Source organism: Cyprinodon tularosa, unplaced genomic scaffold (genome assembly GCF_016077235.1).
Source record: "Cyprinodon tularosa strain WSP-4 unplaced genomic scaffold, ASM1607723v1 ctg813, whole genome shotgun sequence".
Taxonomy (NCBI): Eukaryota; Metazoa; Chordata; class Actinopteri; order Cyprinodontiformes; family Cyprinodontidae; genus Cyprinodon; species Cyprinodon tularosa.
In genome coordinates, this window is record NW_024039578.1 from 352,491 (window position 1) to 367,360 (window position 14,870).

The window sequence follows — 14,870 nt, forward strand, 5'->3', positions numbered from 1 at the left end:
TTCAGATAAGAGCAACTTTGAGTCATGTTTGAACTGATGCAGCTTTGGCTGTGTTTTATTCACACTGTTTACATTTATATTGTTAGAAACTAGAAGGGGTTAGCTTTCACTTTATGTATCACACATGTAATTTGGGCTTAAAGTTCCTCAGTTAGATGCAAAATAGACGAGGATTACTTCAAATTAGGTGGGTGTTAAGAGGCTAAAAGAATATTTTTAATAATCGATCCTTATCTTTATTGTACGGAAGAGGATTAGGGCCACTGAAAAAAAAAAAAAGTTAAGTGATTTTTAAAATTTTATTTCAGTTTAGTATGGGAAAAAAACAGTATGCTAACATGGTTGTTAGCTGTCAGAATTCAGTCAGAATTTTGAGAAAAAAGTCAGAATTCTGAGAAAAAAAGTCAGAATATTGAGATCAAAGTCAGAATTTTGAGGTTAAAATGTCAGAATTCTGAGATCAAAGTCCGAATTCTGAGATCAAAGTCAGAATTCTGAGATCAAAGTCAGAATTCTGAGATCAAAGTCAGAATTTTGAGATTAAATGTCAGAATTCTGAGATCAAAGTCAGAATTCTGCTTTAATCTCAGAATTCCCATACTAAACTAAAATAAAAAGTAAAAAATCAGTTAACTGTTTTTTATTTTTTTTTTCAGTGGCCCTAATCTTCTTCCGTATTATTGACACATAACCTCAGAGGTTCCATCCGGGGCGTCTGATGCTTTGGATGTTCTTGATGCAAAGCTACACTTTAAAGTCAGCAGGAGTCTTTGCATGTAAACCGTCTGCTGCTGATGTCAAAAAGCATTCGTTCTGAACGCAGCTTTGTCTCAAGTTCTGGATTCATACTTTAAGTTTTGCAAAGTCCTAACATCTAACCTCGTATTCTGACAGTGGAAACATCTGACATCATATGTATGAATGAGTTGATGAAAAACAACCAATAAATCTTGAATTAATTAATTATTGACCAACGTTTACAAATTCGGACGCCTACACGTTAGATTTTATTGACTGTTATAGTTTAGTTGTTTCCTTGGATCCTTACGTATAGATTATAACCTTCAACTTGACCTTTTACTAATACTGTTACTTCCTCTCCTGTGATTGGCTGCTGCCTTTTCACAGGTCCCTCCTATTGGCTGAGCTGGAGAAGGAGGAGAAGGAGAAAGACTGGTACTATGCTCAGCTGCAGAATCTCACCAAGAGGATCGACAGTCTGCCTCTTACCGAGAATGTAAGAACTTCTTAGAGCCCACGGTGCTGCATGTCTGCTGAGCATGGTGCATGCTGGGAGTTGTAGTTGGTGACATGTGGCTGTTTCAGTTCACTCTGCAGACGGATATGAGTCGCCGCCAGCTGGAGTTTGAGGCTCGTCAGATCCGATCGGCGATGGAGGAGCAGCTGGGGTCGTGTCAGGAGATGGAGAGGAGAGCTCAGGTAGGCGGAGCTCCTCTGTAGCTCACCTGCATGCCAGCTGTTCCTCACACTCACCTGATGGGGCGTGTTACGTGTTTCTAGGCTCGCGTGTCTCGTATCCAGCAGATCGAGAAAGACATCCTGCGGCTGGGAGCCAGACTGCAGGTAAACTTACCCGCCGCTCGGCCTGCGGCTCGGTCACACGCTCCGTTACCTGATCGACATGTTTGTTACTGCAGGTGGAGGGAGCTCAGAGTGCTGGGGACAGCAGCGGGTTGGCTGCAGCTCAGGTGAGTTCCCTAACCTGCCTTCTGATTGGTTAACCCTTTAGTTTAGGTTTGTCTTTCTTTCTTTTTTTTTTTCCTCCATCGTTTTTAAATGTTGGCTTCATGTTTCAGAGTTCCAGCAGCCGACTGGACCAGGACTCTGCCAGTGAGACCAGCTACTCTGTGCCTCGACGAATCACCAGCCACCTGGGAACAAAGGTGCGTGTGCAGGGCTTTGATGCATCATTCCTAACTCTTATCCCTGCATGTTGTGCAAAACTTTACATGTATGGTTAATTATTCCTTATTTTTGCACATTAATAATGTTTTTGATAAAAATCCTTTTGCTAAAATGTCTTAAGAACGCTGATAATATTAAGTGTGTCTCAGCCCCCCCCTCAGTGTCCACCATATTGGATCAGTCCATTTGCTGCACATGTTCAGAAAGGTCCAAACAGACAGCAGCAAACCATTTGAAAACAAACCATGCAAAGAGCAGTGTTGCCAACTTAGCGCTTTAGTCGCTATATTTAGCCACTTTTCAGACCCCTCTAGCACTTTGATTTCTAAAAAGCTCCTAGCGCCAAATCTAGAGACTTTTTTCTGCTACTGGAGACTTTGGAGACAACATCTAAAAGCAGCGAACTCTGCTCTCCAGAGCGAGTAGATTGGTAACCCCGCCTCCTGCTCTCCTCTATCTTGTCTGCTGTCATGATTCATGCAGCTATTATTTCATCCAAATGAAAAATGGAGAACAGATAAGCAGATCATGGCTTGTCTACAGTGAAAAGAAGGACTGGGTTATTTACTTTGGCCTTTTTGGAAACACAGGAAGGAGCAATCAGCTAAGTGAGCTTAGTGCTTGGAAAAAAGGGACAAGAAGAGAGGGACACAACCTAGAACAGATTATGGATGTCTAACTCTATCGCCCCCTGCAGGTGGAGATGGTGTACAGCCTGCTGTCCATGCTGGGAACTCACGATAAAGACGACATGTCACGCACGCTGCTAGCCATGTCCAGCTCGCAGGACTCCTGCATCGCCATGCGTCAGTCGGGCTGCCTGCCGTTGCTCATCCAGCTGCTGCACGGCAATGACAAGGACTCCCTGTTGCTAGGTAAGTCTCTTCCTCCTTTCCTCACCTTGCTCAGACTTCCCACCTGTGCTCACACCTGCCTGGTTGCCCAGGTAACTCCCGCGGCAGTAAGGAGGCCCGGGCGAGGGCATCGGCCGCTCTGCACAACATTGTGCACAGCCAGCCTGACGACAAGAGGGGGCGCAGGGAGATCAGGGTGCTCCACCTGCTGGAGCAGGTGCGCCACTACTGCGAGGCGTGCTGGAGCTGGCAGGAGAACCACGAGAGGGGCGTCGACCAGGAGGACAACCCCAGTAAGTAACCGGCCACGTTGACCAGAACTGGCGTCCTACGGCAGCGTTTTGATGCAGTTCTGATGTCATGTTGCAGTGCCGTCTCCTGTGGAGCATCAGATCTGTCCGGCTGTCTGCGTCCTCATGAAGCTGTCCTTCGACGAGGAGCACCGCCACGCCATGAACGAGCTGGGTGGGTCGGCTAGGAAGGTTCTAATACGTCTGAACTGGGTCCTGACTGGGTTTACTGGGAGGTTTACTGGGTTCCTATGGAGTGAATTTTGTTCTGTTAATGTGCAGAGAACACGTTTAGTGAAAGTAAAATTGAAATAAACGGGATCCAGAAATGAAAATTGATTAAAAAAAAAAAAAGATTTTGAGAATTTCTCATTATTTTATTTCAATTCAGTTTATTTCTATTGCATCGATTCCCATCATGTCATCTCAGGTCACTTTCCAGTTCAACCATATCATCCAATCAGATTGATTCAAAGTTTTCTATCTAAGGAAAACCAGCTGATTGCATCGACTCATTGACTCTTCAGCAATCCCTCACACTAAGCATGCTTGTAGCGACAGTGGAGAGGAAAAACTCCCTTTGAACAGGAAGGAACCTCCAGCAGAACCAGGCTCAGTGTGAGCGGCCATCTGCTGAGGCCCACTGGGGTTCAAGGAGACAGAAGCAGACATACAGAAAGATATTTTTAAAATAATTTTTATATAGTTTTAACACATTGTAGTATTTTAGTTTTTTAGATTGACATGTCTATGAATTGGGCTCTTTTTTATTTATGATAATACCTTTTTCTTTACTTCTAGTTCAATCCTAACTCAAGTTTTTGACAAAAGAATGTTGTTGCTAACGTCCAACAGACCAATAAAAATGGATCGTCACTCCTCCCCCAGAGCAAAGCCTGCCCCCAGCACAGTAGAAAATGTAATCTATATTTGAAAAAAAATACTTTATATAAACCTCAATAAACAAAAAGGAATATAAATTTAAATTTTTTATATTTTATATAAATGTAAAGAATTTGAAGTTTTAAGTCCAAACGTTTTTTTTAAAGTTTCATTACTGGATTCCAAAAAAGTTAAAATCCAATCCAGTAGACTTTGTTTCCAAGTTTGAAGACGTTTCGCTTCCTATCCAGGAAGCTTTTTCAGGCTTCCTGGATTTTAATTTTTCAATTTAAAGGCATACTATGCAACATTTTTCAGTTAATTAATGTGTTCCATAACGTTTTGGATGATTAAATGAGTCATTTCAGGTCGAACAAAGGTTTTCTCGGTCGCCCTGGTTGTCGGTGGTCGTTGCTAGCGCAGTGGCGATATTTGTGCAGTTATCATGGCGGAACTAGCGAAAAAACAGCAAAATTTTCAAACTCGAAAATTGGAACAAAATAGTCACTTATCGCAGTAGACATGGTGATTCGTTGCGTTCGCCTGTCTGCTAAGCTCAAAACAAGCGCGCCTGGCTTGACGGAGAAACCAGGAGAACAGCTGAGCATATTTACGACAGTGCACTTTTACTTTCGCCCTCTGGGGGGAGCCTCGCTGGAAAATCAACACCGGTTTCATAGCATACCTTTAAACTACCCGTTTGACACAGAACAGCCTGTAAAAAGAGGCAGGAAGCAGCTTGTGTTGAACTTTATTGATCATCTTCAGTTAAACATGAAGGTTTTTGCTTTAGAGTCTTTTTTTCCTTCGGCAGGAATCAGTGAAAATCAGCATTCAAGCAAAAACTCTGTTAAATATGTGCTTCAGAATCCAAATGCCTGCAGGTTTACAGTAATAACTTACGCCTGTTGCATAGTATACCTTTAAAATAAAAAAATTTGAATTGAAAAAGCTTCCTGGATGGGAAGCAAAACATCTTCAAACTTGGAAACAAAGTCTACTGGATTGGATTTTAACTTTTTTGGAATGACTATGACCTGAATGACTGAGAATTTTCACCAGCTGACTGTATTCCTTTTTTTTTTTTTTTTTTTTTCAAATTTCGTTTTCAGACTGTATTCCCTGTAAATGATGGATAAAACTTAACTCCATACCTTCTGTTGTTTCTGCCCCTGCAGGAGGTCTGCAGGCAGTGGCAGAGCTGCTGCAGGTGGACTGTGAGATGTTTGGGCTGAGCAGCGACCATTACAGCGTCACGCTGCGAAGATACGCCGGCATGGCGCTCACCAACCTCACCTTTGGGGATGTCGCCAATAAGGTGAGGAAGGGTCGTCATGGTAGCTGAAGTTCACAGAGGAGCAAACCTTCAAAACAAAATATGACAATGAAAACCAGAAATTCGTAGAGAGAAGAATTTTCTCAGGGTTTGAGCCGGTGATGTTTTGTCGTTCCTCCAGGCTACGCTCTGCTCCATGAAAGGCTGCATGAGAGCCATGGTGGCTCAGCTCAAGTCTGAGAGCGAGGACCTGCAGCAGGTACGTTCAGCTGCGCCCGACGGCGTGACGCTCAGCAGCTGTTCTCCAGCTCATAGACGGGTTCTGTTGTTTCCAGGTGATAGCCAGCGTCCTGAGGAATCTGTCATGGCGTGCCGACGTCAACAGCAAGAAGACGCTGCGCGAGGTCGGCAGCGTGCGAGCGCTGATGGGCTGTGCTCTCGAAGTGCAGAAGGTACGTACTCGCCGGGCCGCCGCTGAGCGCGTTCGGTCCGCCTCCTCTCACCGTTTGTTCGCCGTTTCAGGAGTCCACGCTGAAGTCGGTGCTGAGCGCGCTCTGGAACCTTTCGGCTCACTGCACGGAGAACAAGGCGGACATCTGCGCCGTGGAGGGCGCTCTGGCCTTTCTGGTCGGGACGCTGACGCATCGCAGCCACACCAATACGCTCGCCATCATTGAGAGCGGCGGGGGAATCCTCCGGAACGTTTCCAGCCTCATCGCCACTAACGAGGCGCACAGGTAGGCCCTCGAATCTCGTAGAGAGTCACCGTGTGGACGGCGGCGCGTTGTCAACCTCTTCATCTCGTCCTGTAGGCAGATCCTGCGGGAACATGGCTGCCTCCCGACGCTGCTGCAGCACCTGAAGTCTCACAGTCTGACCATCGTGTCCAACGCCTGCGGGACGCTGTGGAACCTGTCGGCCAGAGACGCCAAAGACCAGGAGACGCTGTGGGAGCTGGGAGCGGTGGGAATGCTGCGCAATCTGATCCACTCCCGACACAAGATGATCGCCATGGGCAGCGCCGCCGCCCTGCGTAACCTGATGGCCAACCGTCCAGCCCGCTACAAAGACGCTAGCGTTGTGTCGCCAGGAGCTGGCGCCCCGTCGCTGCACGCCCGGAAGCAGAAGGCGTTATTCGAGGAGCTGGATGCACAGCAGCTGTCGGAAACCTTCGACAACATCGACAACCTGAGTCCCAAGGCGGCAAACAGGAAGGGGCGGAGCTGCAACGGCGCCGGAGCCGCAGGTGGTCACGCTGCCCGCTCCTACACCAACACGCCTGTGTTGTCGAGCCCAAAGAGCGGCGACGGATCCAAAAGGACAAGCGAGGAGGCGGCGTACGCCCGGTCTGTGTTCCCGCCCAGCGTACGCGCCTCCAGCGACTCGCTGAACAGCGTGACCAGCACCGACGGCTACGGCAACCGCGGCAAAACCAAGCCCTCCTCAAACCCCTTCTACTCCTCGGAGGAGAGCGGTGCCAACAAGTGTTGCGTCTACAGGAAGTACCCCGCCGACCTGGCACATAAAATCCGCAGCGCCAACCACATGGCCGACGACGACGGGGCGGAGCTGGACACGCCCATCAACTACAGCCTGAAGTACTCTGACGAGCAGCTGAACTCTGGGAGACAGAGCCCGAGCCAAGATGGAGACCAAGAGCAGGACGTCAGGCTGCGGAGGAACGACGGCGGCGATACGGGTCACGGCGGCAGCCGCCTGGCGTCTGGACAGTCGCAGCGCTACGTCGTTTCAGGGACGTCGAGCTACGCTGCCGACTCCACTCCTGAGCAACCCATCGACTACAGCCTGAAGTACGGCGCCGACTCTGCTCGCAAACCTCTCTTCAAGCAGGATGAGACGGCCATCCCTTCTCTGGCTCCTCCCACTTCCTCCACCACCAACAAGCTCCGCCCCCTGCCTCCTGCAAACTCCCGCACAGTGACAAAGAGTAACCAGGAGTCCACACAGACATACTGCGTGGAGGACACGCCCATCTGCTTCTCCAGGGGCAGCTCGCTGTCCTCGCTGTCCTCAGAGGAGGACGAGGACGCCGACGTCATCACGAGGAAGACCAAAGGCGGCGGCGGCGGAAACGAGTACCCGACGCTTCCTGTCGGCGAAAAAGATTCTCATGAGCAGCAGCAGCAACGGCGTCAGCAGAAAGAGGCGGAAAGCCAGACGTCTGCCGCTCCGTCGACACGAGGGCGGAGAGGTCACCACCACCACCACGGACACCATCATCACCACCATGCGACGTCCTCGTCGTCAGGCGCCAGGACGCCAAAGAGCCCCCCGGAGCCGCCGTATGCCCAGGAAACGCCGCTGATGTTCAGCCGCTGCACATCAGTCAGCTCCCTGGACAGCTTCTCCACCTCCTCCATCGCCAGCTCCGTGCGCTCCAGCGAGCCGTGCAGCGGCATGCCAAGTGGCGTGGTCAGCCCCAGTGACCTCCCGGACAGCCCCGGGCAGACCATGCCCCCGAGCCGCGCCAAGACGCCGCCGCCGCCGCTGCCGGCGGAGAAAAACAAGCAGGAGGAAAATGTCAAGAAGGAGGAGGAGAGCAGCGTGGACGTCCTGCTGCACTTCGCCACAGAGAGCACGCCGCACGGCTTCTCCCGCGCCTCCAGTCTGAGCGCGCTCAGCCTGGATGAGCCGTACATCGCAGCGAATATAAAGAAGGCGGAGCAGCAGGAGGAAGCGGGCAAGGAGGCGAAGGAGGAGCCTCTGAAACAGATCCTGGACGAATCCGACGACGACAACGAGATCTTGGTGGCGTGCATCAATATGGCCATGCCCAAGTCGTCCCAGAAACCAAAGAAACCGCAGCCCGCGGCGCCACGGAAACCCAGCCAGCTTCCTGTATACAAGCTCCTCCCTCCACAGAGCCGAGCCCTGCCCAATCAGAGAAAGGACGCTCCACCCCCGCCCGAGGAGGTGCCTAGAGTTTACTGCGAGGAGGGAACGCCGCTCAACTTCTCTACCGCGACCTCGCTCAGCGACCTGACCATAGATTCCCCGCCCAATGAGGAGGTAGCCCCGCCTCCCGCCGCCCCGAGAACAAGAGCCGGGGTCCCAGAGGGGGAGAACGGCGACGACATCTTAGCAGAATGCATCAGCGCCGCCATGCCTAAAGCCAAACCCAGGAAACCCGTCAGAGCTGCCGAAAGCAACGAGGTCTTTCAGGCCACACCCCTTCTTCCCACAGCGTCTGCGCCGCCACCACCGCCTCTCTGCCAGCCACAGCTGAAGAAGAAACCCACCTCCCCCGTGAAGCCCATGCCTCAGCGGGCGCCGTACAGCGTCCCCACCGCAGCCGCCGCCAAACCAAAACCAGGATTTGCCTTCGATTCACCGCGCCACTACACCCCCATCGAGGGAACGCCGTGCTGCTTCTCCCGTAACGACTCTTTGAGCTCCCTGGACTTCGACGAGGACGAGGCCGTAGAAAAGGAGGGAGAGGACAGGAAGAGCAAAGAGGAAGAAAACAGGAAAAGGAAGCAGCAGACGGCCGCCGTCTTCCCTCGAACCAAAGCCGCAGCCGGTCAGATGGTCACGGACGAGAAGCAGAAGTTCGCCATCGAAGACACGCCCGTCTGCTTCTCCAGAAACCCCTCGCTGAGCTCGCTGAGCGACATCGACCAGGAGAACAACAACAAGGAGTTCGCACCTCCCCCGCAGCAGGAGGAGGAGGAGGAGGCGGAGCCTGAAAGGGGAGAGGCAGCAGCGAAACCTCTCCCCCCTACGGAGGTGAGTTCAGCTCAGAGCGGGAACCTCCTGCGCCAAAGCCCGACTTTTATACTGAAAGTCTGAAAAGCACAAATAAACTCAGATCTAGAAACCATCGTGTTCAGGATTTTAACAAAAAATTAATAATAAAAAGATAAATTTTAAAAAATCAACTCAGGATTAATGGTTTATTAGATTAAAATTAGTTCAATCCGGTTCGTGGATAAAGAACGGAGAGGATCCAGGCCAGACGGGGGGATTTATCTTTAGGCAATACTAGGCAGCTGCCATAAAACGGTTTAAATGTATGCAACCATTACTGGATTTAAGGCCTTAATTGGCAGTAAAGTTCATTAAATATGATTATTGTGGCATTTAAAAAGCTTTAATAAAACTAAATGTATAAAAACTATTTTGTCAGATATATTGTATCCGATAAAACTGGTTCTGCGTGTTTGTGCGGAACTTCAGGTTGATCGTAAAGTTTGGAAAAGAAGCTCAAGGCGGAGAAAAAGTAACCTGACTCCGCCAGATGGATTTGCTCCGCATATCCATCTGGAAACCTTCCGTTGAAGAAATTTTGGGAAGGGGTGAAAATACTGGTTAGCTGATTGGCCTATGTTGGTGATAGACGGGCCAAATAAACCAATCAGATCAACGAAGCATATGACGTACTAACAGAGCGACAACGAAGAGGAGCCAATTGATAGATCAAACTCTTGCCGAAACCAGTCGGGAGAAGAGCAAAAACATCTTTTCCTCTGAGAAAAGCCTCCAGATCAGTGTTTTGCTCTTCTTTCAGTGAAGAAATACTCTGTAATTCCCATAAAACTTGCTCGATAGCCACGCTAACGCTAGTTTCATCGGCTGAAGCTGCCATGTTCTTTAGACTGAACTGTCGCGCTTCTCGTTGCGTCACACCTCAACCCGCCTCAAAGCCAACGCTGATTGGACGTTCGTTTGGTGAACGGCTCCAAGTTTTCTTTAACGGAGAGTCTCCAGACTGATTAGCGAGTGAAATCTTGAAAGCTCGCGAGATCAGGATGGTCTCACGAGGCTAGCGAAAAAGTTTGAGAATGTGGGAAAAGGCAAATTTCAGCAAAAGTCGCCGGAAAAAGAGGAGTTGGGGACATTGCTGCAGCCTGTCGATGGTAAAGATGATGAAGGATTTTAACGTGTTTTTTATCCGCTCCGGTCCGGCCAGGTCAAGATCCGCTATTTCAATCACACCAAACAGGAAAAATAACGGAGAGAAGATCCAGTGTGTCAAATTAAAATATAGTAACAACTAGGGGTGGAACGGTTCACAAAATCCACGGTTCAGTTCGGTTAACGGTTTCGTGGTCACGGTTTCTCGGTTCGGTTCATTATATGTTGATTGTTAGCCTGACATGTTGGTCATGTTGCTGTTAGCATAAACAAAACGTGTTGCACAATGCTTGCACACTGTTCCACTTTTATCCACAGCTTTCTTTCCGCCGTCTTCGTAGGTCACTCTAAATGCAAAGTGGTCCCATACATCAGACCTATAAAGTGCTGCTGGCGCGTCTTCAAACTCCTGTTCTTTCCCACTAGCCATACCCACACAATTCTCCACAACAACTGATTGTTTCCTACTATACCCGGCTACGCTGCTTCGCTTCTTCTTCTTCTTGTTTACTACTGGTGGTTGGCTTTGGTCGCAGTACCGCCACCTTCTGCTCTGGAGTGTAAACGCTTCGCCTATGAGAAAAAGGAGCAGCGCATGAACCGAACGCAACACACGCGAACCGAAAAGGTTCGGACAGTTTTCAAAAACCGTTCCATCCCTAGTAACGACAGATCGGTAACTACAAATTAGAGCATAATTCTTATATATATAAAAAAAAAAAACTGTCACGGTTTATTTAAACGACTGGACGCAAACTATTGGTTCTTCAACAGACCAGGAAGCAGATTTCTCATCTCCATCAGAAACAGCTCATCTGCTGGATGATGGTGGGAATTTTTTTTTATATGCTCATAATAAATTAAGCGTTAATTTCTGCATGTTTTTGCTCCTACGAATTTAATGATAATATCGTAATGCTCTCCTCGAGCTCCGAAGATGAGAGGCACAGCGATACGGGAGGAACAGCGGAGGCTGTAGGCTTTGCTTTGTGCAGGAGGTCTGGAGCGATGCGGAGGATTTAGGATTTCGGGGTAACAGGAGAAGCGGCGCAAGTGACGTTTAGACTCTGTCCTCAGACGACATGCAGTAATTTATAAATGTTTTGAATCAGGTTGCGTCTGGATCCGAACCGCAGTCCGCTAATCCGTGACCTCTGCCTTAGATGCTCACCGGGGACAGTGGGTGGGGGGGTCTGAGTGGGCAGGATACAGGATGTTTGACGTGGATTGTTCTTGGCTATGGCTAATATGTAACGTCTGTCCTGCGCAGGTGGAGTCCAAGCCCCGCCCCCCTGCAGCCAGCGGTTACGCTCCTAAAGCGTTCCACGTGGAGGACACCCCGGTCTGTTTCTCCAGGAACTCCTCACTCAGCTCCCTCAGCATCGACTCTGAGGACGACCTCCTGCAGGAATGCATCAGCTCCGCCATGCCCAAGAAGAAGAAGAAGTCCGCCGCACTTCCTGCACCCGCTGCCATCGCTACGCCGGCTCCTCCCTCCAAGGCCGACGAAGGCATTCTGGCCGAGGAGGAGCCCTCAGAGGCACCGAGAAGCCCCACCTCCCCTGACTCAGAGTCCTTTGACTGGAAGGCCATCCAGGAAGGCGCCAACTCTATAGTCAGCAGCCTGAACGCCGCCGCTGCCTCGTCCCTGTCTCGCCAGCCGTCATCGGACTCTGACTCCGTTCTCTCCCTGAAGTCTGTCGGTTCCCCCTTCCACCTGCCGAGGGCCAATAAGAACGCTGATGAGGAGGAGGAGGAGGAGGCGCTGCAGGTGAAGCGAGGCGCCCGCATCCTAAAGCCAGGCGAGCGCAGCACGCTGGAGGCCAAGAAGAAGGAGGAGGAGGACGAGGAGGAGGCGAGGGCGTTGAGGGGCGGGAAGAAGGTGTACAGGAGTTTGATCACAGGTAAACCCAGGGCAGAGCCGGCGGCCAGGGGGGCGGAGCAAACCGAGAGCGGCAGCTGTGGCCAAACCTCCAGGAGGCAGCGACAGCGCCGAGAGAGGAGGTGGGTCTTCCCGGGACTCCACCCCCTCTCGGTCAACCGCAGCAGCCAATCAGAAAGCAGGGAAGCTGTCCCAGCTGCCACGAACCGCGTCTCCAGGAAGTGCCTCGTCAACGTCTTCCTCTAGAGCAGCCAAACAGGGCGCCCCAAAGAGCGCCGGCATCCCGAGAAGCGACTCGGCCTCCAAGCTCAGCAGCTCCGCCTCCACCAAGAAGCAGAAGGCGGAGCCTGAGAAGCCGGCTCTCGTCCGACAGTCGACCTTCATCAAAGAGGCTCCGAGTCCCACACTGAAGAGGAAACTAGAGGAGTCGTCCTCAGCAGTGCCGGCGTTGGAGTCGCCATCCAGCCCTGAAACTCTGCTTCCTCCCGCCGCCAGAAAAGATGTCAACCGCTCACAGTCAGAGAGTCCGTCACGCCAACAGGACGCCGGCTCATCGCGCCTGAGCCGCACCGGCACCTGGAAGAGGGAAACCAGCAGCGCCGGCACAGGAGCGAGCGGCGGGAAGCACTCCACCTCTTTACCTCGGGTTGGCACGTGGAAGAGGACGGGCAGCTCGTCGTCGGTGCTGTCGGCGTCATCAGAGTCCAGTGAGAAGGGGCGAAGCGAGGACGGTACCAGCAGGTCCAAAGGGACATGGCGGAAGGCCAAGAGCAACGTCGGCGACTCGGCGGCGGCCAAATCAGAGGATGTTTGGGTTCGCCTGGAGGACTGTCCCGTTAACAACCCCCCGCTCGCCGTCCTCCTGCTCGTCCCGCTCCCCCACCACCGCCAACGCCCCCACCGGTCATCGACAGCCCCGCCCCCTCAAAGAACCCCTCCTCTTCATCCTCCTCATCCTCTAACCTCAATCTCCGGCGGAGCTGTGAGAGTTTGGACGACCAGCCTCCGCCGCCGCCCGACCGCCAGCAGCAGCAGCGTAGTCAGCAGCGCAGCGGCGCCGTGGCGGCTCGAGTCAGTCCCTTCAACTACACGCCCAGCCCGAGGAAGAGCAGCACAGAAATAAGCTCCGCCCCCACACAGCCAACCAGCAGCACGTCCACCACCCCCACGCGGCCGTCTCTCATCCCCACCCCAGTAACCAAGAAGCGCGAGCCGAAGGGCGGAGACGGAGGCGGCGGCGGCGGAGAGCGCGGCTCCTACATCGTCACGTCCGTGTAAATCCACGACAGAAATCGAGTTTGGGAGCGGAAACAGAATAGGAAGTGATTCAGTGTTTTAGCTCCGCCCCCATCCTTCTGCTGCTTGATTAGCTCCTCCCACCTGCCTGGGAGGAAACTTAAACTTTATATGTTTTTATACCACTAATGATCCGTAGCGCTTAGCTCCGCCCCCTGTTCTTCCCTGCATGGTCCCGCCCCTTCATAACAATGTTACCATGGTGACCCGGAGACGATGATGTTGATGATGTTTCTGATAGCTTTAGCATCTGGAAGATCTGCTGTTTTTATAAATGGTTTGGTTCTGAACAAAGTTCTGATGCTGCGAGTCGGTCCAATCGGCTGATCCGATGTTAGAATGCGATCCATGATCAGAAACCAGAACCGGTCCTGAACATTTGAACTAATCTGATGTCAGATTATTAACTAACTAACCTGTTCTGGGCTCAGGTTCTGGGTTCTTTCTTCTCTTTGAATAACAGAACCAGTTTCCTCAGCAAGCCCGGCTCTGTTCAGAACCGCCGTCTGATATTTCCCGTTCTGTCGCCTTGGAAACGAGTAACACTGTAAAGCGTAAATTATTGCTGTAAACCTGCAGGCATTTGGATTCTGAAGCACATATTTAACATATTTTTGCTTGAATGCTGATTTTCACTGATTCCTGCCGAAGGAAAAAAAGACTCTAAAGCAAAAACCTTCATGTTTAACTGAAGATGATCAATAAAGTTCAACACAAGCTGCTTCCTGCCTCTTTTTACAGGCTGTTCTGTGTCAAACGGGTAGTTTAAAGGTACACTATGCAACCGGTGTTGATTTTCCAGCGAGGCTCCCCCCAGAGGCCGAAAGTAAAAGTGCACTGTCGTAAATATGCTCAGCTGTTCTCCTGGTTTCTCCGTCAAGCCAGGCGCGGTTGTTTTGAGCTTAGCAGACTGGCGAACGCAACGAATCACCATGTCTACTGCGGTAAGTGACTATTTAGTTCCAATTATCGAGTTTAAACATTTAGCATGTTTTCATACATTATTTATAGGGATGCACGATATTGGGATTTTGGCCGATATTTTAAAACTCATGTAGCCGGTAGCCGATAACCGATATCGATACCGATGTTAAAGCTGGACAAAATAAGTAGTCATTGAAAATAGCAGTTTTGTTATCCATTTCTGACACTTAAATAATAAATAATAATAAAAAAAATAACAAACTCAAATATATTTTCATATGCTGATATCAAATGGATTTTTAAAAACGCGGTATCGATCTATTTTACTTTCAAAATCTCGTGAAATTTCATCGTTCTGTTACAAACTTGTGATATTTTGCAAATTCTTGTGAGATTTTGTTAGTAAAATAGATCGATACTGCGTCAATATATCAACATATAAAAATATGGCAACATTTGGTGAATTTTCGGGGGATTTCGTAGCATAACGATGACATATAGCAATATTTCATTAGTAAAAGAGATTGATATGGTGTTTTTAAATGGCAATATATCAGCATATGAAGATATTGGGATATTTTAATGGATCAATATTTTTTCCCTCGTCTTTAGAAGTTTTTAAGTCTGTAAAAAAGAAGTTTTTGAGGAAGAAGAAGTAGTAGTAT

At 50.0% G+C, this 14,870-nt stretch overlaps 1 protein-coding gene across 1 annotated transcript in view; it reads left to right on the plus strand.

Annotated features, from left to right (window-relative positions):
- The window catches only part of apc (APC regulator of WNT signaling pathway), a 31,973-nt gene extending 17,970 nt beyond the window's left edge, over positions 1–14,003 (plus strand). The window contains 17 exon segments of the mRNA XM_038271986.1: positions 1,129–1,237; positions 1,327–1,440; positions 1,522–1,584; positions 1,659–1,709; positions 1,818–1,904; positions 2,624–2,801; positions 2,873–3,073; positions 3,150–3,245; positions 5,131–5,270; positions 5,410–5,487; positions 5,564–5,680; positions 5,751–5,965; positions 6,041–8,975; positions 11,374–12,036; positions 12,038–12,829; positions 12,831–12,881; positions 12,883–14,003. Of these exon segments, the coding sequence (XP_038127914.1) occupies positions 1,129–1,237; positions 1,327–1,440; positions 1,522–1,584; positions 1,659–1,709; positions 1,818–1,904; positions 2,624–2,801; positions 2,873–3,073; positions 3,150–3,245; positions 5,131–5,270; positions 5,410–5,487; positions 5,564–5,680; positions 5,751–5,965; positions 6,041–8,975; positions 11,374–12,036; positions 12,038–12,829; positions 12,831–12,881; positions 12,883–13,263 (6,271 nt within the window). The 3' untranslated portion in view covers positions 13,264–14,003.
- The last annotated feature ends 867 nt before the right edge of the window (positions 14,004–14,870 follow it).